At 59.5% G+C, this 24888-nt stretch overlaps 2 protein-coding genes across 3 annotated transcripts; both read right to left on the bottom strand.

The window, feature by feature from the left end:
* Window positions 1–666: 666 nt before the first annotated feature.
* LOC141917483 (putative adhesion G protein-coupled receptor E4P) lies at window positions 667–8704 on the bottom strand. Of its 2 annotated transcripts, none has more exons than XM_074810687.1 (14): window positions 8573–8704; window positions 8266–8324; window positions 7798–7887; window positions 6707–6866; window positions 6390–6503; window positions 6121–6287; window positions 4958–5128; window positions 4636–4830; window positions 3292–3527; window positions 3038–3104; window positions 2510–2601; window positions 2235–2403; window positions 2058–2153; window positions 667–1705 (listed from the first exon to the last, which is right to left on the bottom strand). In XM_074810687.1, exons 1-14 carry the CDS (start codon window positions 8610–8612, stop codon window positions 1652–1654), a joined length of 1710 nt encoding a protein of 569 aa, XP_074666788.1. In that variant the 5' UTR covers window positions 8613–8704; the 3' UTR covers window positions 667–1651. The 2 variants fall into 2 exon arrangements, with proteins under 2 accessions (XP_074666788.1, XP_074666787.1); XM_074810686.1 differs by having other exon boundaries at window positions 8266–8342; window positions 8573–8671.
* Window positions 8705–10737: 2033 nt separating this feature from the next.
* On the bottom strand, window positions 10738–24039 carry VAV1 (vav guanine nucleotide exchange factor 1). The gene is made up of 27 exons (XM_074810703.1): window positions 22839–24039; window positions 21843–21959; window positions 21679–21737; window positions 21516–21581; window positions 20628–20736; window positions 20426–20515; window positions 19382–19450; window positions 18758–18864; window positions 18196–18292; window positions 17677–17772; window positions 17481–17549; window positions 16816–16902; window positions 16393–16478; window positions 15651–15783; window positions 15222–15331; window positions 15010–15111; window positions 14313–14410; window positions 13946–13968; window positions 13779–13824; window positions 13538–13674; window positions 13149–13214; window positions 12946–12977; window positions 12084–12200; window positions 11906–11993; window positions 11683–11797; window positions 11013–11161; window positions 10738–10934 (listed from the first exon to the last, which is right to left on the bottom strand). The coding sequence occupies exons 1-27, from the start codon at window positions 23040–23042 to the stop codon at window positions 10881–10883; spliced, it is 2526 nt and encodes an 841-aa protein (XP_074666804.1). The 5' UTR covers window positions 23043–24039; the 3' UTR covers window positions 10738–10880.
* Window positions 24040–24888: the final 849 nt, after the last annotated feature.

The raw sequence follows: 24888 nt of genomic DNA, 5'->3' as shown, positions 1-24888 counted from the left end.
CACTGGGAGGGTACTGGGAGCACTGGGGCAGGGACGCAGCCCAGTCCCAGCACTGGGAGGGTACTGGGAGCACTGGGGCAGGGACGCAGCCCAGTCCCAGCACTGGGGGGTACTGGGAGGGCTCTGGAGGTGTGTGTGGGGGATGCCCAGGGCCCCCCAAAGCCACCATCCCCCCTCACCTCTCCTCAGGAGCCTCCTCAGCCTCTCTCGACGCGCCATTGGTTGAGCCACCCTGCCCATCTCAGCTCACAGCCAACCGCCGCCTTCTCTGTGCTCTGGGGGCGGGTTTTCCCTTAGCACCGCCTCCCAGGACCACCACTGTCCATTGGCTGGCACTGCTGCTTGTTCATCCCACCCCACCACGCGATAGGCCTTCCCTGCTCCTGGCACCGCCCAGCTCCCACCTCTCACCAATCAGACACCTCTCTGGCAAGTCAGGGTGGGAAGTCACATGCCCAGCACCATTGGGTCAATCAAGAGCTAGCAGGAAGCTAATTGGTCTCTGGGGAAGGGAGGCGGGGCTTGACTGGCCACTCCCCCCTTGGCCTAGACCCAGGCGTCCAGGGCCCCTTCCCAGACCCCCAAGTAGATCTGGGCCCCCTCCCCGGACCCCCAAGTAGTCCCAGGCGTCCCCCGCCCCCAGCTGCATCAGCCCCACTCCTCAGGGACAAGCCATGTGCCTTTAATCAGCTTTTTTCAGCCCAAAAATCCCATTGGAGCCCTGAGGAGAAGGTGGCCAGAAGAGGTCAGGAATGGAGCAATCCTGGGGGAAAACATGCTGGAAATGGGTCATTCTGTGGGAAAACACCAGAAATAGGGGGAGCGTGGAGGGAAGTAGACAGAAAACCGGTGCAAAACTGCTGGGAAAATGCTGGAAACGGGTCATTCTGTGAAAAAATGCTAGAAATTGGTTGTTCCATGGAAGAATGCTGGAAATGGGTCAAGCGTTGCGGAAAAATGCTGAAAATTAGTCGATCCTTGGAGAAAATGCAGGAAATGGGTAAAGTCCACAGGAAAAATGCTGGAAGTGGGATGTTCCATGGAAAAGTGATGGAAACAGGACGTTTCTTAGAGCAAATGTTGGCAATGGGTTGTCCCGTGGAAAAATGCTGGGAAAGGCTCAGTCTTGGATGAAAATGCTCGAAATTGGTCATTCCTTTGAGAAGATGCTGGAAATAGGTGAAATCGACAGGAAAAATGCTGGAAACAGGTCCTTCCTCAGAAAAATGCTGGAAATTTGTTGTTCTTTGGGGAAAATGCTGAAGAATGGTCATTTCACAAGAAAATGCAGGAAATTGGTTGATCCTGAGGAGAAGCAGCTGGATATGGATTGATTCCAGGGGAAAACGCCAGAAATTGGTAATTTCTTGGGGAAAATGCTGGAAAATGGGCCAGATATGCAGGAAAAATGCTGTAAATGGGTTGTTCTGCAGGAAAATGCTGAAAATAGGTCGGACCTGTGGGGAAAACACTAAAGCCAGGTTGTTCTGCAGGAAAAAAAAATGCTGGAAATAGGTCAAATGAGCAGGAAAACTGGGAAAATGGGTTGGATCTGCAGGAAATATGCTGGAAATGGGTTGGATGCTCCAGAAAGCTGCTGGAAGTGGGTTGGATGTGCCAGAAATGGGTCGGTCCTGGGAGGCACCTGCTCTCACTTCTCCCACATGCAGCCTTCGGTGCTGTGGCTCTGCGGCCTCTCCCCTTCCTGGGGGCAAAAAGGAGCCATGTTGGGGCGAAATGAGAACAAAATGGGGCAAAAACAGGGCAGAAATGGGACAGAGGTTCTGGCGGTTTCTTGCCAGACTCCCAAGCACCCTGGGGGGACCTGGCGGTCCAGGCAGCCTCCCCCATGCCACCCCTGGGCGCCACCTCCTTTTGGTGGCAACTAGAGGACCCAGATGTTTGGGTGCCCACCCAGCACCCCACAGGGACCTGCGTTTTGGGTGCCCACCCAGCACCGCACAGGGACCCGGGTTTTGGGTGCCCACCCAGCACCCCACGGGGACTGGGATGCCACCCAGCACCCCACAGGGACCCAGGCGTCCGGGTGCCCTTACCGTGACATAGGAGACATGAATCTCGGTGGTGACCATTTCCTGGGGGTGTGCTCGTCGCCCCAGCGCCCTAAACCAGCGCCAGTACTGCTCCGTCACCTGTGGATGGGACCCAGAGTTGTGTCCCGAGTGTCCCCGTCCCCTCACACACACCCCACGCCTGGGTCCCCTCCCCAGTACCTGCCGGTTGAGGACGCAGTGCACAAGGAAGATGAAGGCTCCCTGCAGGCTGTTGATGATGGTGAAGATGAAGGCCACCACTCCATTGTTCCCCCGTGACTGCAGGAAGCCCAGACCCCACGTGCAGCCCAAGATACAGATGTGCGCCAGCGCCTTGAATGTCATCAGCCTGATGGAACACTCATTTTGCTCTTTTTTCACCCCAAACCCATCCCAGATGCTCTTCCTTCTCCCCCAAAATACCCAACATGCTTCCTGCTGATGCAAAAACCCACCGGGTGTTTTTTAGGGCTGTGATATCGGTGTTGAGGGAGGAGATCTTGTCCCGCAGAGTCCAGAGGGTGATGAGAAAAAATATCAAATTAACCTGGGCAGAAAGCAAAAAACAGTCATTTTGCAAGACAGGGTCCATGGGTCGTAAATTTGGTGTGGAAAAGGGTCAACGGTGCAAAATCATGCACTGTGGCATGACCTGCACGGAGCACACCCAGCCCATGGGGTGTTTGCTTAATGCCATCCTTAAATAAACATGTGAAGTTGCTCTTTTTTATGCAAATCTCTAAAAATTTATGCAAATCTCTAAAAATTTGGGGTCTATGGGGGAAGAGCTGTGGCCACAATCATAAATTTGGGGCGGAAAAGGTGCAAAAAACCCGTCATTAATGCACCATGGTGCAAGTTCTGTCAGGTGCCCCCAGCCCATGGGGTGTTTGCTTAATATTGTTCTTAAAGGTAAGTCTAAATTTGCTCCTTTTTCTCCCAGTTTTTCCCCCTCTGCCTCCTTTTTGCAGCAGAACACTCACCAGGATGATGACACAGACGGGACCGAGGAAACTCCAGATGAAGCCTTTCTCTGTGCTCAGCCAGCAGCTAAAAAGGGAGAAAAAGGGAAGTATACCCCCAAATCCCTTTGGTGATTTTGGTGGCGCAAAAATACCCACATCTGGCTGCTGTGGCATCTTTTTTTTTGGGATGATTTAGGCAAAACACATGATGTTCTCCACTGGTGATCCCACCCCGCTTGATTGACCCCAGCCTGGGTGCTGGTGGGACTCACTAGTGCATCGTGCCGTAGCCACCAGGGTGGATGGCGGCGGAGATGGCCACCATGATGGCTGGCGTGCCGTAACCCACGGGGTAGATGTATCTTTTCCTGAAGCGATTGACACTGGTGTAGTTGAGGACACTCAGGTTTCTGACGGTGAGGAAGAGATTCAAACCCTCCAGGAACATCCAGGTGAAGCAGGCAAGGAAGAGGTAGTGGAGGAAGCCCGCCGTGATGGCACATGCCAGCTGGATGGGGGACACCAAGGCTGTGCTGGGCTCCCCAGTGTCACCACAGTGTGGCCTGGGGAGGTGGTGGCATCTCCGGCACTTGGAGATGTTCCACACACCCCAACATGGCCTCAAGGAACCTCAAGGAAGTGGAAATGCGTTGGGCTGGGGGCACATCAGAGATATCCAAATGTCTCTTCCAAGCTGAGCTATCCCATAATTCAACTGGCTTCGCCCACCCAGAGGAAAAAGGGACCCAAGAGCCTTGAGGAACCCCAATTGGGTGGACCTGCTTTGAGTTGGGGTTGGACTGGAGGCCTCCAAACATCCCATTCAACCTTGGTTATCCCGTAATTCAGGTGTTTTCACTCAACCAGAGAGAGATGAGACCCAACAACTCTGAGGAACCTCAACTAGTTAGACCCACTTTGAGTGGAGATCGGTCTGGAGACCTCCAAACATCCCATTCAACCTCATTTATCTTGTAATTCAGGTGCTGACACCCACCCAGAGCAAGAAGGGAACCGACAACCTTGAAGAACCTCAACTAATTGGAACTGTGTTGAGTTGGGGTTGGACCAAACCTTCCAACCTCAGTTACCCCATAATCCAGGTGCTTGTGCCCACTCAGCGTGAGATGGGACCCCTGGCAGAAGGTCAGCTGGAGCTGTTCGGGTAGAGACTACAGCCAAGAGCCGTGACCCTGGGTCCTTTTCCCCACAAGCTCCCCAAGGACCTCCAGGAGGTCCTTGGGGAACTTGAGGAGGCCCCAAAGACCTCGTGGAGACCCAGAGGAGCAGAATGAGAATTCTGAGGAGCCCCAAACTGCCCCAAGATGCTCAAGGAAACCCTGAGGAGCATGTGAAGACCTTGAGGAGGCTTGAGGAGACCCTGAAGAGCATGTGAAGACCCCCAGGAGGTTCAAGGAGCCCCTGAAGGTCCCAAGGTGCTCAAGGAGACCCTGAGGAACATGTGAAGACCCCAAGGAGGCTCAAGAAGACCCTGAGGAGTCCCTGAAGGTCCCAAGATGCTTCAGGAGCCCCCAAGGAGCCTGTGGAGACCCCAAGGAGCTCAAGGAGCCCCTGAAGGTCCCAAGATACTCCAGGAGGCCCTGAGGAGCCCGTACCTGGTTGTCGGTGCGGGGCACAGCCACGAGGAAGAGGAGGTCGGCAGCGAAGAGGCAGATGCTGAGCTGCAGGTGGAGGCTGATGCTGACACTCCAGAGCGAGCGGCACAGGAGGAAGGTGATGATGGCAAGGAAGAGGCAAACCAGCGACACCGACAACCCCACGTAGGTCACCACCATCAGTGCAAAGCTCTCCTGTGGGCGACGTCACACTCATGACACCACGCGAGTCCCGTCTGGTGCGTGACCACATTCAACCATTTGGGAAGGAAAAAAAAACACCCCAAAAATGGGTGTTTTAAGGGTGCAAACGGGATCTTACCGTCACGGGGTCGGTGGCCATGAGGATGCTGAAGGTGGAGAAGTGGGTGCAGGCGCAGGTGGAGTGGAGGTTGTCACCCCCCACGCGGGTGCAGCCTGAGAGATTCCAGTAGCCTCTGGTGCCCACCATGTGCCAGGACACGCAGAGCGGCTCCTCGCCTGCCCGGGTCTCCTGTTGAGCACGGCCCGCTCGTGGCATGTCCCGCGGCCCCGGGGAGGGGCTGCACCGCCCCTCGGTTTGGGTGTGGGACGGGATGGGGATGTGCTGAACCCGAATTTGCACAGGATCTGGATTTGCACTGGGGTGGGGATGCACCAGCCCCAAATTTACACGGGATCCAAATTTGCACCTTGATAAAGATGCACCAAACCCAAATTTGCACCAAGATGGGGATGCACCAGCCCCAAATTTGCGTGGGATCCAGATTTGCACTGTGATAAGGATATACCAGCCCCAAATTGGCACAGAATCCAGATTTGCACCAGGATTGGGATGCACCACCCCCAAATTTGCACCAAGATGGGGATGCACCACCCCCAAATTTGCACAGAATCCAGATTTGCACCAGGATTGGGATGCACCACCCCCAAATTTGCACCAAGATGGGGATGCACCAGCCCCCAGTTTGCACGGGATCCCAATTTGCACAGGATCCAAATTTTCACCATCACGGGGATGAGCTGAATCTCGCACCAGGGTGGGGATGCACCGAATCTGAGTTTGCATCAGGGTGGGGGTGCAAGGACCTGAATTTGCACAGGATCCGAATTTGCACCAGGATGGGGGATGCACCAAGTCTGGATTTACACTGGATCCAGATTTGTACCAGGACAGGGATGCAGCAAATCCAAATTCGCGCCAGAACAGGGATACACCGCCCCCAGATTTGCACAGGAGCCAAATTTGCACCAGAACAGGGATGCACCGCCCCCAGATTTGCCCCGGGATGGGGGTTCACCCCAAAATTCACCATCCCCATGCTCCAGATTTGCACCATCACGATGCCCCGTTGCCAACCGCTGCCGTAATTTGGTCCGACGCACTTGGCGCAACAAACCCTGTTGTGCTTCCTGGTGCCAATCCCCGCCTCGTGCAAACCCTCCCAACCCCGGGGCACCCCCCACAGCCCCCCCAGACCCCGGGGCAGCCCCCCCAGCCCCCACCGTGTGGTGTTGCAGGGTGATGTTGACGGTGACGCTGAAGGTGACACCGGTTTTCCCCACGCTGCCACCGACCACGTGGGAGTTGAGTCTTCCCTTGGGCAGCTCCGTGATGTTGTTCAGCAACTCCTCTACATCCTTGTAGACGATGAAGGCCACCGCGCTCTTGCCTGCTGGGAGAACTGGGTCAAAAAACCACCCCAAAATACCAGATTTGGGGTTTTTTTGGAGCTTTTTGGGGTTTTTTTTTGGCAATAATGTGTTGGCCGTACCTGCTGGGGCATTTTTAACCACCTCATGGCAGCTGATGGTCAGGTTCTGCTCGTCCACCGTCAGCACCAGCGTGTTCTGGGAGCAGTTGTCATGCACCACCTCCACCGCAGCCTCTGATTTGGGGTGAAAAAAGACCTTTTTGGGGTCTTTTACCTGCCCTGGGTGCCACCATGCTCTTGCAGAGCCCAGGGAAGGGATGCACCGATACCACCAAGGCGGTTCATGGGGTGCCGCAATCCTTTTTTTTTGCGATGCTTTTTGGGGTGCTGCAAGAATTTGCAGGGCGTCTTGGGGGCACCCATGGGTGCTGACATACCCATGGTGGAGGTGTTGAAGGTTTGGGGGCCGGAACCAGGGTCTTTGAGGGCCGCCTGCAGCACGAGGGCTTCGGTGGTCTGCAGCAGCAGCTCGGTGGCTTTGGTGGTGGTGGACTGGGGGTCCTTGAGTGCCTCCGACTGCAGGTGCTGCAGCACGTTCTGGGGGGGGGGGGCACACGTGTGTGTCAGGGCACACGCGTGTGTCAGGGGAGTGCGGGGATGCGCACCGGGGAGGGTGGTGCAGGGGAGGGATGCACATGGGGATGCACGGGGGTGATGGGGGATGCACGTGGGGGATGGATTTGTGGAGGGGTGCACATGTGTGCAGGGGCGCACACGGGATGGACACATGTAGGGGTAAACATGGGACACACACACATGTAGGGGATAGACACTGGGATGGACATGTGTAGGGGATGCACGGGAGGATGCACACGTGTAAGGGATGGACACGTGTGGAGGGGGTGCACACGGATACACGTGAGTAGGCGCGTGCATGGGATGGACACGTGTAGGGGGCAAACACGGGACACGCACATGTGTAGGGGATAGACATCGGGATGCACACGTGTAGGGGATGCACGGGAGGATGCACATGGGATGGACATGTGTAGGGGATGTGTGGGAGGATGCACACGTGTAGGGGACACAGGAGGTTGCACAGAGGATGCACATGTGTAGGGGATGCACGCGGGGCATAAACACATGTAGGAGATGGACATAAAAAGGCACATGTGTAGGGGACACATGTACAGGGCGGACACAGGCCATGCACGTGTGTAGGGGATGCACACGGGGCATAGACGTGTAGGGGATGGGCATAGGCACATGTGTAGGGGACACACAGGAGGATGCACACGGGATGCACACGTGTAGGGGATGCACATGGGGCATAAACACGTGTAGGGGATGAACATAGACACATGTGTAGGGGACACATGTACAGGGCAGACACAGGCCATGCACATGTGTAGGGGATGCACGGGAGGACCCACATGGGATGCACACGTCTAGGGCCTGGACACGGGATGCACACGGGACACACAGACACACCCGGCCCCGCGCACACGCGTGTGCCCGCCCGTGTCACCTGCAGGTTTTCCTTCGTGGGGTTGGTGCAGGCGTCCGCCAGGCGCTGCTGGGTGCCCTGCAGGTGGGTGCAGGAGGCCTCCGCCGCGTGCTGGGCGTGGGGGTGTCGGTGTCTGTCTGTCCTTCCCTCCCTGCCCCCAGCCTCCCATCCTCCCTCCCTCTGTCCATCCGTCTGTCCCGCCATCCCTCCCTCTGTCCCTCCAACCTTCTGTCTGCCCCTCCCTCTTTCCGTCCATCCTTCTGTCCCCCCATCCCTCCCTCTGTCCATCTGTCTGTCCCTCCCTCCCTCCTTCTGTCCATCTATCCCTCCCTCCCTCCAGCCGTCCAGCCGTCTGTCCCTCATCCCTCCAACCATCCCTCCCTCCATCCTTCTGTCCCTCCATCCCTTCCTCCATCCCCATATCCATCTGTCCGTCCATCTGTCCCCCCTCCTTTGCTCCCACCCACCCCCTCCCCTCCCAAACCCCACCTTGGGGTCCCTGCACGCCTTCTTGGCCTCCTCCAGGATGGGGATGTTACAGGTGGAATCTGGTGTGGGGCCAAATGCTGCAGATTTAGGTCAGTTTGGGGCCTTGCGGGGAGGGGGGTGCTGCATCTTGCCCTGCCTGTGTGGCTTGGAGGGGGCTCAGCACCCCCAGAATGGGGGCAAAGGGGGGTAAAGCATTAAAAAGGGGGGATAAAAAGTTTAAGGGGAGGGATAAAGGGTTAAAAAGGGGATAAAATGGGGGTGGGGTGGGGTGGGTGGAATGGTAAAAGTGGGGTGTTTGCCCCCTCACCCTGGCAGGAGATGGTGGAGTTTTGGAGGGTGGGGACCATGCCGGGGGGGCACCCACAGACCCAGGGCCCCTTCTTGGCCTCTGTCCCGTGACCCAGGCAGCAGCTGTTCTTGGAGCAGAAGTGGGGACCACAGGACACTGTGGGGACATGGGGGGGCCATTGGAGGGACATTATGGGGTCCCCAAGAGTGGGGACAGGATCCAGGGCTGAGCCTGACTCCCCGATCTCCTGCTGTGGCCCCTGGATTCCCCTCAGCCCCCCCACCCTTTACAGCCCCTCCCACCTTTCACAGTCCCCCCAACCTCTCACAGCACCCCCCCCTCCCCCGGCCCCCCCCACTCACGTCTCTGGTCACCCTCAGTGGGGGGGAGGTGGCTCAGGAGGTGGCACAGCACTGGGGGAACACAGGGGGACATCAGCACCCCAGGACGCCCCACCTTGAGGAATGACACCCCCCCCCCAGGATCAACTCCCCCCTAGAGCTCAAACCCTACTTTTGGGGGGTCAAACCCTTCTCTTGGGGGGTCAAACCCCATTATCGGTGCTCAGAATCCCCTTTTGGGAGTCAAACCTTAGTTTTGGGGGCTCAGTTCCTCCCTTTTGGGGCTCATTCTTCCCCCATCAGGGCTCAACCCTCCCCTTTTGGGGTTAAACACCCCCTTCTTGGGTTCCACAACCCCAGTAGGGATCAAAACCTTATTTGGGGGGGTCAAATCCCCCCCTTTTGGGTCAAAATCATCCTTTTTGGGGTTCATCCTACCTATATGAGAGCTCAGAACCCCCTTTTTGGTGGTCACCCCCCCCCAAAGCTCAAACCCTTCTTTTAGAGTCTCAACTCCCACCATGAGGTGTCAAACCCCCTTTTTTAGGGCTCAACCCTCCCCCTTCAGGACTCAACCCCCTTTTTGGGGCTCAAGACCCCAGTTTGGGGACTTAACCTCCACCCTCCAGGCTCAAACCCACCATTTAGGGTCTCAATCCCCCATTTCAGGGCTTGACACACCCCCTCCCAGCTACGGAAGTCCCATTTTGGGGACATTTCAGGCCATTTTGGGTTGCTTTGCACTGCAGCTCTTACAGCCCTGACCTACTTCCGTCCCTGCCTCAGTTTCCCTTTCCCCATTTCCCTCTGTTTCACCCCAAAATCCCCTCCCGGAGGGAGATAGGGCATGACTCACCCCAGAGGCAGATGGCAAGGGGGGGACACCCCATGACAGGAGCCAGGACAGGGGACGCAGTGGCCCCACAGCACCGGTGGCAGAAGGGAAGTGGCACTGGACAGCCCCGAAACCACTGAACGGCCCCACAAACCGCTTCCCCCCGCCCCGTGTGGGCTGAGGCCTGAGGCTGCTCATGGCACGTAACAGCGGTGATGAGGCTCCCCCGCCCGGATGCCTGGGTCCCTTCTTGGAGATGTTGACCCCGTGGCCTCATTCCTGCCCAGACACCTGGGTCCCCTCCAGGTGACATTAACCCTGTGGCCTCATCCCTGCCTGGATGTCTGGGTCCCCTCCTGTATATCTGGGTCCCCTCCTGGATGTCTGGGTCCCTTCCTGGACGTCTGGATCCCTTTCTGGATATCTGGGTCCGTTCCTGGACATCTCGGTCTCCTCCTGGTGACATCGACCCTGTGGCCTCATCCCTGCCCAGACATTTGGGTCTCTTCCTGGACATCTGGGTTCCGTCCTGGATATCTGGGTCCCCTCCTAGTGACATCAACCTTGTGGTCTCATTCTTGCCTGGACATCTGGGTCTGTTCCTGGACACCTGTGTCCTCTCCTGGTGACATAAACCCCGTGGCCTTGTCCTTGCCTGGACATTTGGGTCCCTTCCCAGATATCTGGGTCCCCTCCTGGATGTCTGGGTCCCTTCCTGGACATCTGGGTCCACTCCTGGTGACATCAACCATGTGGCCTCATCCCTGCCTGGACACCTGGGCCCCCTCCTGGACGCCTGGGTCCCCTCCTGGACATCTGGGTCCCTTCCTAGTGACATCAACCCCGTGGTTTTGTCTCTGCCCAGATGCCTGGCTCTGTTCCCAGAAACTGCCTGCACGACCTTGACCTCATTGACTGCCCGGACGCCTGGGTGCCTTCCTGGAAAGACCAACCCCCTGGCCTCATCCCCCACCCAGATGCCTTCCCGCAGAATCCGACCCCGCAGCTCATCCTCATCCTCATTTATTGTCCCTCCTGGACAGGAAGAGGCATAAATTAATGGGAGAGGGGGAGGGGGAGGGATGTGGTGGCCTCTGGGGGGGACACAGGTGGTGGGACACAGGGTGGTGGATGGGGTGAGGGTCCATGGTCAGCAATACTCTGAGTAATCTTCCTCCACATAGTTCGCGGGGAACCATCCAACCTGGGAGAAGAAGGACACGTTGGGAGAAGTTCTGAGGGGCTTTTGGGGGGGGATGCTGGGGTGGGGGAGTGGCCATACCCGCCCGTAGATCTCCCCTTTCCACCAGCCTGGGTGGCCCTTCTTGCTGAGGACACGGATGATGTCACCCTCCCGCAGTGTCAGCTCTGTCCGGTCCCGGGCGCAAAAGTCATAGCGGGCTTTGGCCGAACCAAAGCTGCGCACGGCTCCTGGGTGGTGGTGGGGGGGACACACAGGGACACGGACGAGTCCCCCAGGTCATCCCCCATGGCTGTCCAAGTCCCCTCATGGCCATTTGTGCCCCCTTGACTGTCCCAAGGACCAACCTCAACCCATCCCTTGGCCATCTCCATTGACATGTCCCCATTGATCCAGTCCCAACTTGTCCCTCTTGGCCATTCGTCCCTCCTTAACTCATTCCATCGCTGATCCCTCAACCCATCTCTTGGCCATCACCAATAACTTGACCCATGAATCAACCACCCCCCTCATCCCTGTCCCTTCAACTTGTCCCTCTCAGCCATTTGTCGCCCTCAACCCACCCCATGGCTGCTCCTCTCCCTTGGCCTCCACCATTCCCTTGACTCATTGCTTGGCAGTTGTTCTTGTCCCATCCCTGTGACCCAGCTGTCCCCCTCAGCCCATCCTCTTGACCATGACCAAAGTAGGACCCCACCACATCCATCCCACCCATCCACAACCCCCCCCACCATCCCACCCCAGGTCCTACCAGGTGGCCGGGGACCAGCCCGGCTCTCAGGCTCCTTGAAGGGCACCAAAAGTGCTGTATCAAGGGCTTTGAAGCAATCCTTGAGCGAGCTGTGCTGGTAGAACTCCACCAGCTCCTGAGGACAACATGGTCGAGCCTCGGGGTCACCCCCAACCCCAATGTGGGGGGGACCCAGAGATCTGGGTTGGGGGGGGAGGGCAGAGAAGGGGGCTCTGATGCTCACCACGAGCCCCTTGAACGCCTTCTTCTCGGTGACGCGGTAGAGCCCCTCTGCTGTCATCACCTTGATGTGCTTCACCTCCCCGTGGTACCTGGGCAGGGGAACATGGGGGGCTGAGCTGGGGCCCCTTCTCCCCCTCATTGTGTTTCCCCCCCACCCCAGAGGTGTCCCTGGTCCCTACTTGATGCTGATGGCAAATTCACCGGCGTCCTTCACACGCTGTCGCACCAGGAAGGCGCCGTCAGAGCGGGGCATCAGGAGCTGCTCCGCTTCCCCCCGCTCCATGGGACCAGCGTACCTGGGGATTATGGGATGGGGGTCCTGAGCCCCCAAAACAAGTGTCTCCTGACCCTCCCCAGGGCAATTTGTGGGGATTTGGCAAGGGCAGGGGGAAGTTGGGAGCTATGGGGCAACCCAGATGAAGGATTTAGGGGGGACACCAGGAGGGTTGGGGGCCCCTGGGGAAGGATTTGGGGGGCCCCGGAGGCTATGGGGTGATCACAGGAAGGATGGGGGGCTCAGAAGGTGATTTAGGGGGCCCTGATGCCTGTGGGATAACCCTGAGGATGGGTTTTGGGGGGGCCTAGGAAGGATGGAGAGCTTAGGAGAGGATTTGGGGTGACTCCAGGAGGGATGTGGGACCCTGGGAAAGGGTTTATGGGAGTCTGAGGGCCATGGGGCAACTCTGGGGGAGGATTTGACGGGCCCCAGGAAAGACAGAGGGCTCAGGGAGGAACTGGGGGGGACCCTGGAGGAGAATTGAGATGACCCCAGGAGGGATGGGGGAGCACAGGAGGGATTTTGGGGGCCCTGGGAGCTATGGGGTAACTGCAGGAAGGATCAAGGACTCCAGGAAGGGATCTGGGAGGTCCTGGAGGATATAGGGTGACCCCAGGAAGGATGGGGTGACCCTGGGGGGAGATTTGGGGTCCTGGGGGCTACAGGGTGACCCCAGGGGAGGATTGGAGAGGTTCCTAGGGGCTGTGGAAGCCCACGAGAGGATTTGGGGTGCCCCAGGGGCAATGGGGGGCCCCAACACCAACCAGGGGTAGACGGAGAGATCCGGAAGTGGCACCTGAGGGAGAGAAGCAGAGTTGGGGATCAAGGGGGGACAGAAGGTGACTCCTCTGAGACCCCGCCCTGTGTCCCACAGACACCTCCCAAATCCCAGGACACCCCGAACATCTTGGGAATATCAGGGTGGGTGCAGGGGCTCCTGGGGACGTTTTGGGGTCCCCGTACTCACACAGATGAACGGTCTCACGACGGCGCAAGGGAACCAGCCCAGGTCACCGTTGGCCACGTTCCTGCCCTGGGAATGAAGGACCATGGGGCCAGGGGGGGCAGGGGTAGGATCCTCCTGCTCCCCAAGAGGCTGGAAGGACCACAGGAGCCCAGCCTGGCCATGGGGGTCCGGCCCCATCACGGGAGTCTGACCCATCTTCATTGTGGGGGTTCAGCATGGCCATGGTGGTCTTCCCCCATAGTGGAGGTCCATCCCAGTATGGCCATGGTGGTTTGCTCCCATAGTGGAGGTCCTTCCCAGTATGGCCATGATGGTCTTCCCCCACACTGGAGGTCCTTCCCAACATGACCACGAGTGTCCTGTCCCCACCACAGGGGTCCCGTCCCCACCTGCCACCAAAGCTGCTCAGCCTCGGCCACGGTGACCTCCACGACGTCCCCGGGGCTGAGGCGCAGGGCAGGAGCCAGGGCCCCCGGCGGTGGTGGAATGCCGCTGTAGGGCTGGCTCGCCTCCATCTTGGGCAACCCTGGAAGAATGGGGGGGTGAACCCAGCCATCTGGGGCATGGACACCCCCTTTGTCCCCCCAAACACGTGGCCCCAGATGTCCAGGCCCCCCACGTTGCCCTTACCCAGGTCTCCCCGCTTCTTCTCGGGGCCCTGCCGCTGCGACTTGTTCTGTGGAGCAACGAGACCCCAGTTAGCCCCATAAGGCTGGGGGGGGACATGACACCGCCCAGGGCCACCCCACTCCCAAATACGGGACATTTCAGCCCATATTGACCCATTTTGCTGTTACCTTCCTCGTGCCAGAGCCTGAATCTGTGGGGTGGAAGAGAAGACTCATTACTGGGGGGTATTTAACCGCTGCCCTAATTAATGCTTGGTGCTAATTAGGCTCCTATAGGGTTGGGTGGCAAATTGTTAGGGCATCCCATAATGCCCGCCTCCACCTAGGCCTGGGCCATCCCTTAAAGCCTCGCTCCACCCAGGCCACCCCTATCCCACAATGTCTGGCTCCATGTGGGCCATCTTGTATCCCACAATGCCCCACTCCCTATCCCACAGTGCCCCACTCCTCCATGCCATGATGCTCCACTCCCCATCCTATGCTGCTCCACTCTCCCACAATCCCCATCCCCTCACTATCCCATAATGCCTCTCACCGGTGCCGCTCCTGCCACAGGTCCCCAGCCGCCCCAGACACTCCTTGTGCGCGGGGGCTCGGCATCGGCTGCAGCGGTACCCCTGGTAGAACGTGCCCCTGGGGGGATACCAGCACACGGGGGTTCACAGGGTCATGGTCAGCATGAGGGGACACCCGTTGGCCCACCTGTACTCACCCACCTTGGCCCACCCAGGTCTGACCCAAGCCTTGACCCACCTTGGCCTTGGGCCAACCCAGTCCTTGACCCACCAGGTTCTTGGCCCATGTTGGCCTTGGCCCCACCAGGATCAACCCACCTTGGTTTTATCCCACTCAGTGATTGATCCACCTTGGTCTTGGCCCACCCACGACAACCCACCCAGGCCTTGACCCACACTGGTCTTCACCCATCTTGGCCTTCACCCAACCCTTGAGCCACCTTGGCCTTGGGCCCACTCAGGGCTTGACCCACCAGGTCCTTGACCTACCCAGACCTCAATCCACCCAAGACTTGACCCATGTTGACCTTGGCTTACCCAGAACTCAACCTGCCCAATCCAACTCACCCAAGGGCTTGACCCATCAAGACCTCACCTGACCTCCAATTACCTACCTGGGACCTCCCCTTCTCCCAGAGCCCCCCAGTCCTATGTCCCAGGTCACCCTGTCCCCCACTGTCTCCTCAGAGAATGGGGGACATAATTTTGGGGTCCTACCTCAGCAACATCTGGCAGGCCCTGCAAGACGTGGTGTCCTCAAAGGAGAACATCTGGAAGTCATGCCCGTCAGCCAGAGCATGCTCAGGGAAGATGTTGGATCTGGCAAGAGATGGGGGGACCTGGGTCAGGTGGGGGTGAATTGGCCTTCCCATGGCCACCCAGGCCCCAGTGGGGCAAGTCCCCCCACCCCTGGGTGCAGGGGAACCTACAGGGCCATCTCGAACTGCTCCAGCCACTTCTTCTTCAGCTCACGGGTCTTGAAGAAGAGCTCGTAGCCCTGCAGCCCAGCTATGTCAATGAGCAGGAAGGTGTGGGTCCACTGTGGGCATGTGTGGGGCTTAGTGACACCTGGATGCCTGGGGCCACTGGGGGCCACATTCCTGGGGCCACCAGGCTCCAATGTGTCCACTAAGGACCTGGACATGAGTCCACCATTGACCAGGATCCTGGGGTCCACCAGACCTGGACACTTGTGTTCATTGGGAAGAGGACACCAAGAACCGGACATCTGGGTCCACCAGGGTTCAATAGGTCCACCAAGGACCTGGCCACTTGAGCCCAGCAGACCTGGATGCTTGGGACCACCAGGACCTGGACACCTGGGTTCATTGGGAACCAGACACTGGGTCCTAGGGTACCTTCTTTCCGTCGCGGGGGCCAAGGCCACCATCCCGCAGTTGGTGGCTCTGAAGGTCCACAACATCTTTGGCCTCGTAGGAGTCCCCACGGCGCTTGCAGATGATCAGGGCCTTGTCCAGGAGGAAGCCGTACCTGGGGACAGAGATGGGTGTGGCACTGGGTTCCCAAGGCCACCGTGCACCTTAGGGTGTCCCCACCACTGTCCTGAAGTAGCCCCTGCCTTGTCCCCTGCACTGTGAGAAGCGTGGCCCCAAGGTGTCCCTGTGTTCCCATCCTTATGTCCCTGTGGGTGTCCTGAGGGAGTCCCTGTTTTCCCATGTCCCCATGGTGTCCCTGTGGTCTCCCCAAGGGTGTCCCCACATCCCTCTGTTTTCCTCATGTCCACATGATATTCCCATGATGTTCCTCTGGTGTTCCCATGTCTCTGTGTGTCTCCCAAGGTGACCCCATGGTGTTCTTGTGGTGTCCCCATGAGTGTCCCCATGTTCTTGTGGTGTCCCGATGTCCCCATGGGTGTCCCTATGTTCTTGTGGTGTCTCCATGACCCCATGGGTCTCCCTGTGGTGTCCCCATGTTGTCCTTGTGGTATACCCATGAGTGTCCACATGTTCTTGTGGTGTCCCCATGTCCCCATGGGTGTCCTTGCAGCTTTCCCATGGGTGTCCCCAGGTTCCTGTGGTGTCCCCATGTCCCCATGGGTGTCCTCATGGTGTCCCCATGGTGCCCCTCGCCCCATCCCACCTGTCCACCTTGGAGCGCCGCTCAGTGCTGGAGACCTTCAGCTCCCCGTCGATTTTGGGGCGCCCAAACTGCGCCAGGGACTGTGGCTGTGCCGGACATCAGCAGGGATGTGAGGGACACGGGTGGACATGGTGGGGCAGGGACAAAGGGAGGACATGGGGGGACATGGGGATATGGGGGATATGGGGATTTGGGGGGACATGAGGGACATAGGGGGACATGGGGGGGTCCCACAGATGCTGGAGGAGTTTGGGGGGTCAGGGGGTCCCCACCGTATTGTGGAGGCAGAGTTGGACACTTGGGAGGGACTGGGGAGAGTCTGGGGGCATGGGGGGAGCTGGGGCAGTTTGGGGGTGCCACAGAGTGGTTGTGGGTGCCAGGGGAGGGGTGGGGGGGTCGGTGGGGGATCAAGGGTGTCCCCACCATGTTGTGGAGGCAGAGCTGGATGCTTGTGAGCTGTTTCAGGGTCTCGTTGTCCCGTTTGACCTCGTTCACGCACTGCGCCAGGTCCTGGGGGGGCACCAGTCAGGCACCTCCAAACCCTCCGATACCCCTGGGGACCCCCCAATACTCTCCAGCCTCCCTTGACCTTCAAATACCCCCTGACCCCAAAGACTCCCTCAGGAACCCCCAAATATCCTTCTAGGGCACCCACACTTCCCCCAGCACCCCCAGACCTCCCAGGGTACCCCAAGACCCTCCCAGGATCCCTTCACGGCCCCCAGGACCCCCTCAGGACCCACCCCAGACCCCTCCAAGATGCCCCCAGCCTTCTCCAAAACTCCTCAGGACCTTCTAAGACCCCCCAGGCTCCCCCCAGACCCCTCAGGATGCCCCCTAAGCCCCCCCCCGGATCCCCCCAAGACCCACTCCAAGAATGCCAGGACCCTCTCAGGACCACCCCAGACCTCCCAGAACCCCTCCAAGACCCTCAGAACGCCCCCTAGGCCCTCCAGAATCCCCCCAAGCCCCCCTCCCAGACCCCTCCAAACATCTTCAGCACCCCCCAGACCACTCCAAGACCCCGTAGGATCCTCCCCAGGCCCCCCCAACTCCTCCAGGGCCCCCCAGGATACCCCAGGACCCACCCTCATGGCATCCAGGGCCATCCGCAGCCTCTCCCTCTCGGCTGGCTCCAGGGTCAGCTTCACCAGCTCCTGGGGGTCAGGGGTCAGGCATCAGGGTTTGTCCTCCCTGTCCCCTAAGGGACCCAGGCATGCCCCAGAGGACCCAAGTGTCCCCATTCCTCGCCAGGGGACCCAGGTGTGCCCCCCGTGAGCAGACCTGGAGCAGGAGGTGGTACTTGAGCACCCGCTGCATCGGCACCATCAGGAGGTCCCTCAGGGAGAAGCGTCCGTTGTTGGCTCGTTGGGAGCACTCCTGGGGGTCATAGAGTTCATGGGGGTCACAGAAGGTCATTCAGGGGTCACAGGGGGTCATTGGGGTCACAGAGGTCATGGGGATTGGGAAGGTCTGGGGGACATGAGGGTCACAGGGACACTGGGGGAGTCAAAGGGGTCATGGGGGGACATAGAGTCATGAGGGATGGGAGGACATGGGGGGTCCAAGGGGTGGGGATTAGGGGGTCCCAGGAGGACTATGGGGGGTTCCAGGGGGACTGGGAGGGGTTTCAGAGAGACTATGGGGGACCCAGGAGTCCTGGGTGGTGTCAGGGGGTCCCATGGAGGGGACCCAGACGTCTTGAGCCCACCTGCACCTTCACGTAGTGGTTGTGGATGGGGGTTTTGGGGGGATCAGGGGGGGTCAGGGAGGGGGGGAGGGGACGCAGGGGTCCGGGCCCACCTGCAGCTTCATGCGGAGGTCGGTGCTGGTCCCGAGCTGGTCGAGGCGCCGGGCGGCCGCTTCCACCTGGCTGCAGTAGCGGCCGTAGAGCAGGAACCTGCGGGGATGGAAACCGCCCAAATCCACCCAAACCCACCCAAAACACAGCTGCAATCTTCCCCAAACTGAGCCAAAAACAGAGATGACACCAGAGCCGGACTCGGATCCAGAATGGATCCACAATTAGACCCAAAATAGGCAGAATCGGCCCCAAAATGGACCCGAAGTTGGACTGAAAATGGACAGAATTGGACCCAAAATCAGACCTGAAACAGACCCAAAGTGGCCCCAAAATGGACCCTAAAATGGGCCTCCCCCCCCCCCCCATTGTTCCCCCCAGGACCCTCTGAGACCCCCCATTGTCCCCCAGGTCCCCCAGTGTTCCCCCAAATGCTTCCAGGAACTCCCATCCCCCCCCCCGACATTCCCAGGACTCCCCCACCGGGACCCCCCATTGCCCCCAGGACCCCCCAATGCCCCTCAGGACCCCCAGCGCCCCCCAGGACCCCCCAGTGCCCCTCACCTCTCCTTGTAGGCGAGGAAAAGGGGGGGCAGCCCACGGGCCCCCCCAGACCCCGCCAGTGCCCCCCGCAGCTCCCCCAGGAAGAGCCGGTGCAGCTGCAGCAGCTCCTGTGGGGCGAGGGGGGGGGGTATCACCCATCGAAAGAGGGGGACACCCCCCCTCCAAAACCCCCCACTGGATCCCTCAGACCCTTCCAGGACCCCATACTATGGTTACTGGGTGTTACTGGGAGCACTGGGAGGGATAAAGGAGCACTGGAGGGGTTACTGGAAGCACTGGGAGGAGTTACTGGTATTTTGGGAGCAGTGGGAGGGGTTACTGGAAGGACTGGGAATACTGGAGGGTTACTGGGAGCACTGGGAGGGCTACTGGGAGAACTGGGAGGGGTTACTGGGCATTTCTGGAAACAGTGGGAGGGGTTACTGGGGGTTACTGGGAGCACTAGGAGGGGTTACTGGGAGTTACTGGGAGCACTGGCTTACTCTGAGTAGTGGAGGGGTTACTGGGAGCACTGGGATCCCTGAAGGGTTACTGGGAGGACTGGGACAGTTTACTGGGCATTACTGGGAACATTAGGAGGGGTTACTGGGAGCACTGGGCGTCACTGGGGGTTACTGGGGTCACCTCGATGTTGATGAAGATGCTCTCAAGGTCTTGGGGCGCCAGGAAGTGCCGCAGTGGCCGCAGGAAGTGCTGTGGGTACTGGGGTTACTGGGAGCACTGGGACGGGGTACTGAGGACACTGGGGGAACCTGTCCCGTGCCCCGTGTCCCTGTGTCCCCGTCCCCTCCATCGCCATCTCCATCTGCACCCCACATGTCCCCCAGTGGCCCCAAGTCCCCCACATCTCCCATGTTCCCATGTCCCCCATGTCCCCATGTCCTCCATGTCCCTGTGTCCCCCCCATGTCCCCCTGTCCCCTTATCTTCCTACATGTCCCCCCTGTTCCCAATGTCCCCTCAATGTCCCCTTATTTTCCCAACGTCCCTCCATGACTCCCCATATCCCCCATGTCCCCCCATGTCCCCAGTGCCCCCCATGACCCCCATGTCTCCATATCCCCCATGTCCCCTTATTTCCCCAATGTCCCTCCACATCCCCCATATTCCCCCATGTCCCACACGTCCCCAATGTCCCCACGTGCCCCCATGTCCCTTCATGTCCCCCATGTCCCCCATGTCCTTCCATGTCCCTGGTGTCCCACGTGTCCCCTACATCCCTTATACTCCCCCATGTCCCCAATGTCTCCCACATGCCCCCATATCCCTTCGTGTCCCCAGTGTCTCCATGTGCCCAACGTCCTTCCATGTCCCCGATGTCCCACATGTCCCCCATGTCCCCTATGTCCCCCATATTCTCCCATGTCCCCAGTATTCCCTATGTTTCCCCAATATCCCCCACTCCTCATATTTCCCCATGTCCCCCCATGTCCACAATGTCCCCCATGTGCCCCCATGTCCCTCCATGTCCCCCATGTCCTCCCATGTCCCTGATGTCCCACATGTCCCCCCATGTCCCCTATGTCCCCCATATTCTCCCATGTCCCCAGTATTCCCTATATTTCCCCAATATCCCCCCACACTGCTATATTCCCCAATGCCCCCCCATGTCCCCAATATCCCCCATGTCCCCCCGTGTTCCCAGTGTCCCCCCATGTCCCCGTCCCACCTGGCAGATGGACTCGAGGGTCTCGGTGTACCTCTCCTCTGTCTGCCTCAACTCCTGGAGGCAGCAGAGCCTCCGGTCCACCTCCACCTTCTGCAGAGACAGTGGGACCCAGGCATTGGGGTAGGGGGGCAGCACACCCAGGCATCCGGGGGGGCCCCCAGGTATCCGTGGGGGGACCCAGGTGTTGGGGGGAAACACCCACCATAGCTGGAGGGGGCTCCACCCGCATCAGGTCCTCGTAGATGTCATCGCCGTCTTCCCCTTCGGCTTCGACGCAGTCGTAGAGGTCGTCGTCCTCCTCTGCCGTGTCGCTGCGTGGGGACAGCCTGGTACCCCCCTGCACCCCGAATCCCCCCAGATCCTCCCAAATACCCCCTGGTGTTCCTCTAATTCCCCCCATTTCCCCTGGTACTCCTTTAATACCCCCTAGTACCTCCTAATGCCCCCCAATACCCCTCTAATACACCCCCAAACCTCCTGGTACTCCCCTGATACCTTAATACCCCCTGGTACCCTTTAAACACCCCAATTTCCCCTCCATTACCCTCATGGTACCCCCAGGTACCCCACTAATATACCCCATACTCCTCTATTGCCCCCAATACCCCCTGATACCCCTCTAATACTCCCAAATGCCCCTTGATACCCCTTATCAACCCCTTACACACCCAGGAACTTGTTTCATCTCCCCTAATACCCCTGGTACCCCCCAATACCCATTAATACCCCCCCAATGAACCTTAATACCCTCCTAACATACCCAAATACACCCCTAATGCCCCCTGACACCCCAATACCCCCCTAGTTCCAAGCTAATGCACCCTGGCACCCCCTAACACCACCAGTACCTCCCAATACCCCCCTTGATGCCCCCCTAATGACTCTTAATACCCCCCTAACATCCCCCAATACCCCTCAATGCCCCCTATCCCCCCCAGTACCTCCCAATTCCCCCCTCCATTCCCCTTGGCACCCCACTAACCCCTCCCAGTACCTCTCAATAGCCCCCTTAAAACCCTCTGGAATCTCTTAACCTGCCCCCAGTATCCCCCCAGTATCTCCCTGATACCCCCCAATGTGCCCCACTTACTCGATGAGGTCAGAGAGGCCACTGTAGATGTCATCGTCCCCAACGCATTCCTCAGTAGGGAAGGGCCTGGGGGGGGCACAGCGGGGACACGTGGGTCCCTCAGGGACCGGATGTGTGGGTCGCTCGGGGTGGGGACCCGGGCGCCTGGGTCCTCTACACTCACGTGAAACCTTTGCTCTGGGCAATGGGGGTCCAGGAGAGCGTTGAGAGGGTGTCAATCACCTGGGGACAGACAGGGGACGTTGTGGGGGGAGGGGTGGGAGCCGGACACCTGGGTGTCATCCCGTACCCCCCACCCCAGGTCGGATCTGGACACCTAGGTCCCACCTTGCCAAAGTCTTGGACGTCAAAGAGGTCAAAGGCGCCGAAGAGCCGGTGCTTCGGGAGCCCGAACTTGTCGGCGCAGGCGGTCAGGAAGGTGCGGATGTTCCTCAGGCACAGGAACTGTGGTGGCACCATGTCACTGTCACCAGGACCATCACCATCCCCCCCATCAGCACCCCCATTGTCACATCCACCATCACTGTCACCCCCATTGTCACCACCACTGTCGTACCATCAGCACCATCGTCACCATTGACACTGGCGTGTCCATTGTCTCTGTCACCAACACCATCATCATCACTGTCACCTCCATCATCACCACCAACACTGTCATTGTCATCCCCATTGGCATCATCACCACCATCATCACCATGATTGTCACCATTGCCACCCTTGTCACTGTCATTGTCACCTCCATTGGCACCAGCATCGCCATCATCACCATGACTGTCACTGTCACCAACACCATCATTGTCACTGTCATCCTCACTGGCATCATCACCATCATCATCACCATCATTGTGCTTATGGTCATTGTCACCCCCATGGCCACTGTCAGCATCACACCCAGTGACACCATCATAGTCTCCCCCATCATCACCAACATCATCATCATCACTGTCACCATCATGTCACTGTCATCATCATCATCATCCCCACTGACCAGTGGTACCATCACAGTTATCCCCATTTTCACCATCCATCATTGTCACCATCAACCCCATTGTCACCACCATCATCATCCTCACTGGCACCAGCATCACCACCATCATCATCACCCCCATTGTCACCATCACCACCATCACCCTCATCATCATTGCTGTCACCTCATTGCCATCACCCTCATTCACACCAGCCCTGCCATTGTCACTGTCACCATCATCCCCACTGGAACCAGCACCCCTCTACCCCCTTCTGGGGCAATTATCCCCCCAGCTACCCCAACCTGGGGCAGTTCCACACACCCCCCCCGGTGGATATTTGCCCCCTGAGTCGCACCTGTGACATCTGGGGACGGGGACAGATGTCGCGGGGGGGCACGGCGCGGGGCAGGAGGGCGTTGAGGAGGTGACAGAGCAACACCCCATCCCGCAGCGCCTGCGCCAGGTCCCACACCTGCCCCCCGGGGCTGCTCGCCCGGTGCCCCGCAGGGAGAACCCGCGCTGCCACCAACCAATGGGCGCACTGCCGCCACGCCTCCATGGCGCCTGCTGATTGCGGGAGGCAACAGCGATGGGGTCCCGGGGAGATGGTGTCTAGGGAGGAGCCAATGGAGATGGATCCTGGTGGGACCACTTCTAGGGAGGAGCAGGAGAAGATACAACCACGTCTAGGGAGGACCTGATGGTCCTGGTGGGATGACGTCTGGAGAGGAACCAATGGAATGGGGTCCTGGTGGGCTGGTGTCTGGGGGGAGCAGCAGAAGATGAGGTCCTGCAGAACAATCAGCTCTGGGGAGGAGCCAATGGAAATGAAGTCCGTGTGCGACCACTTCTGGGGAGGAGTTGGTAGGGATGATGTTCTGGCGGGACTGCTTCTGGGGAGGAGCTAATGGAGATGAGTCCTGGTGAGACCACTCCTGGGGAGGAGCTGATGGAGATGGAGTCCTGGTGGGACCACTCCTGGGGAGGAGCAGCAGAAGATGAGGTCCTGCAGCTCAATAACTTCTGGGGAGGAGCTGATGGTGATGAGGCCCTGGTGGGATGTTGTCTGAGGAGCAGCTGATGGAGCTTGGTGGTCTTGGTGGGACCACTTCTGGGGAGGAGAAGCAGATGATGAGGTCCTGCTGTGCCACCACTTCTGGGGAGGTTCTGATGGAGGTGAGGCCTTGGTGGGACCACGTCCAGTGAGGAGCTGACGGAGGTGAGGCCCTGGTGGGATGACTTCTGGTGAGGAGCTGATGGAGATGAGTCATCGACTGCTTCTGGGGAGGTTCCTACAGCAAGGGGGGTCTTTCCCCGCCAAGAACCACCATGTCTGGGGAGGAGCCGGTGGCAATGGGGCCCCACGGCGCAGCTGCTGGCGGTAAGAAGTGGCCGGCGTCGGTCTCCTTCCCGCTGCCGCCACCACGCCTGGAGAAGACCAGGTGCCGATGGGCTCCTTCTCCCTGGTGCACCCACGTCTGGGGAGGGTCTGGTGGCCTCGGGGACCCCCCGGTGCAGGCAGCAGTGGCAGCAGGGCCCAGCTGGGCCTGGGGGTTCGTGGGGGTGCCGAAAGCTGGCGGTGCCGCGCCTGCGCCCTGGGGTGCCGCGAGGGCCAATGGGAACGTCGACGCAGCACCCGGATGCCAGGGTCCTTCCTGCCCAGGGCCGGGGAGGAGCTGCTGCCCCTGGGGGGCCCCCTGTGGTCATTGATTGCGGAGGAATGGGGGGCCCTTGGGGGGATCCAGGCAACCGGGACCCATGGGGGGGACACAGGCATCTGGGGTCTGCACCCACACCAAGGGTCCCATGAGGGACCCAGGTGTCTGGAACCTGTTGGGGGGTGTCAGAAGGGTCACAGGCATTCGGGACCTGTTGGGGGGTGTCAGGGGCGTCCCAGGCATCCAGGATCTCTTGGGGGCATCTCAGGGAGGTCCCAGACATTCGGGACCTGTCAGGGGGTGTTGGGGGGACCCAAGTGTCTGGGTCCAGGGGGGACCCAGGCATCCAGGACCTGTCGGGGGGGGTCTCAGGGGGGACCCAGATGTCCAGGTCGGGGAGGGGGGAACCAGGCATCCAGGTCCTGTCAAGGTTTCAAGGGGGGACCCATGTGTTGGGGGTCCAGGGGGGGACCCAGACATCCAGGTCCTGCCCACTCCCACGCCATGACCCAGGAGGGTCATGGGTGTCCCCTAGTGTCCCCTCGTTCCCTGTCACGTCCCCCCCTGCTCTGGTGTCCCTCCCCACCCTCCATACAGTGTCGCAACTCCCGGTGGCCCCCCGCCAGCCGCCTTCCCAGAAATGAGGAAGGACCCAGGCATCCGGGCAGCCCCTCCCCCACCCCCATGTGGGTGGACCCAGGCGTCCCTGTGATTCCCTGCCCCCACCCAGGTGGACCCAAGGGTCTG

This window comes from Strix aluco, chromosome 38, assembly GCF_031877795.1.
Source record: "Strix aluco isolate bStrAlu1 chromosome 38, bStrAlu1.hap1, whole genome shotgun sequence".
NCBI classification, from domain to species: Eukaryota; Metazoa; Chordata; class Aves; order Strigiformes; family Strigidae; genus Strix; species Strix aluco.
The sequence above is the reverse complement of the archived record's forward strand: the minus strand, read 5'-3'. Positions and strand labels throughout refer to the sequence as shown.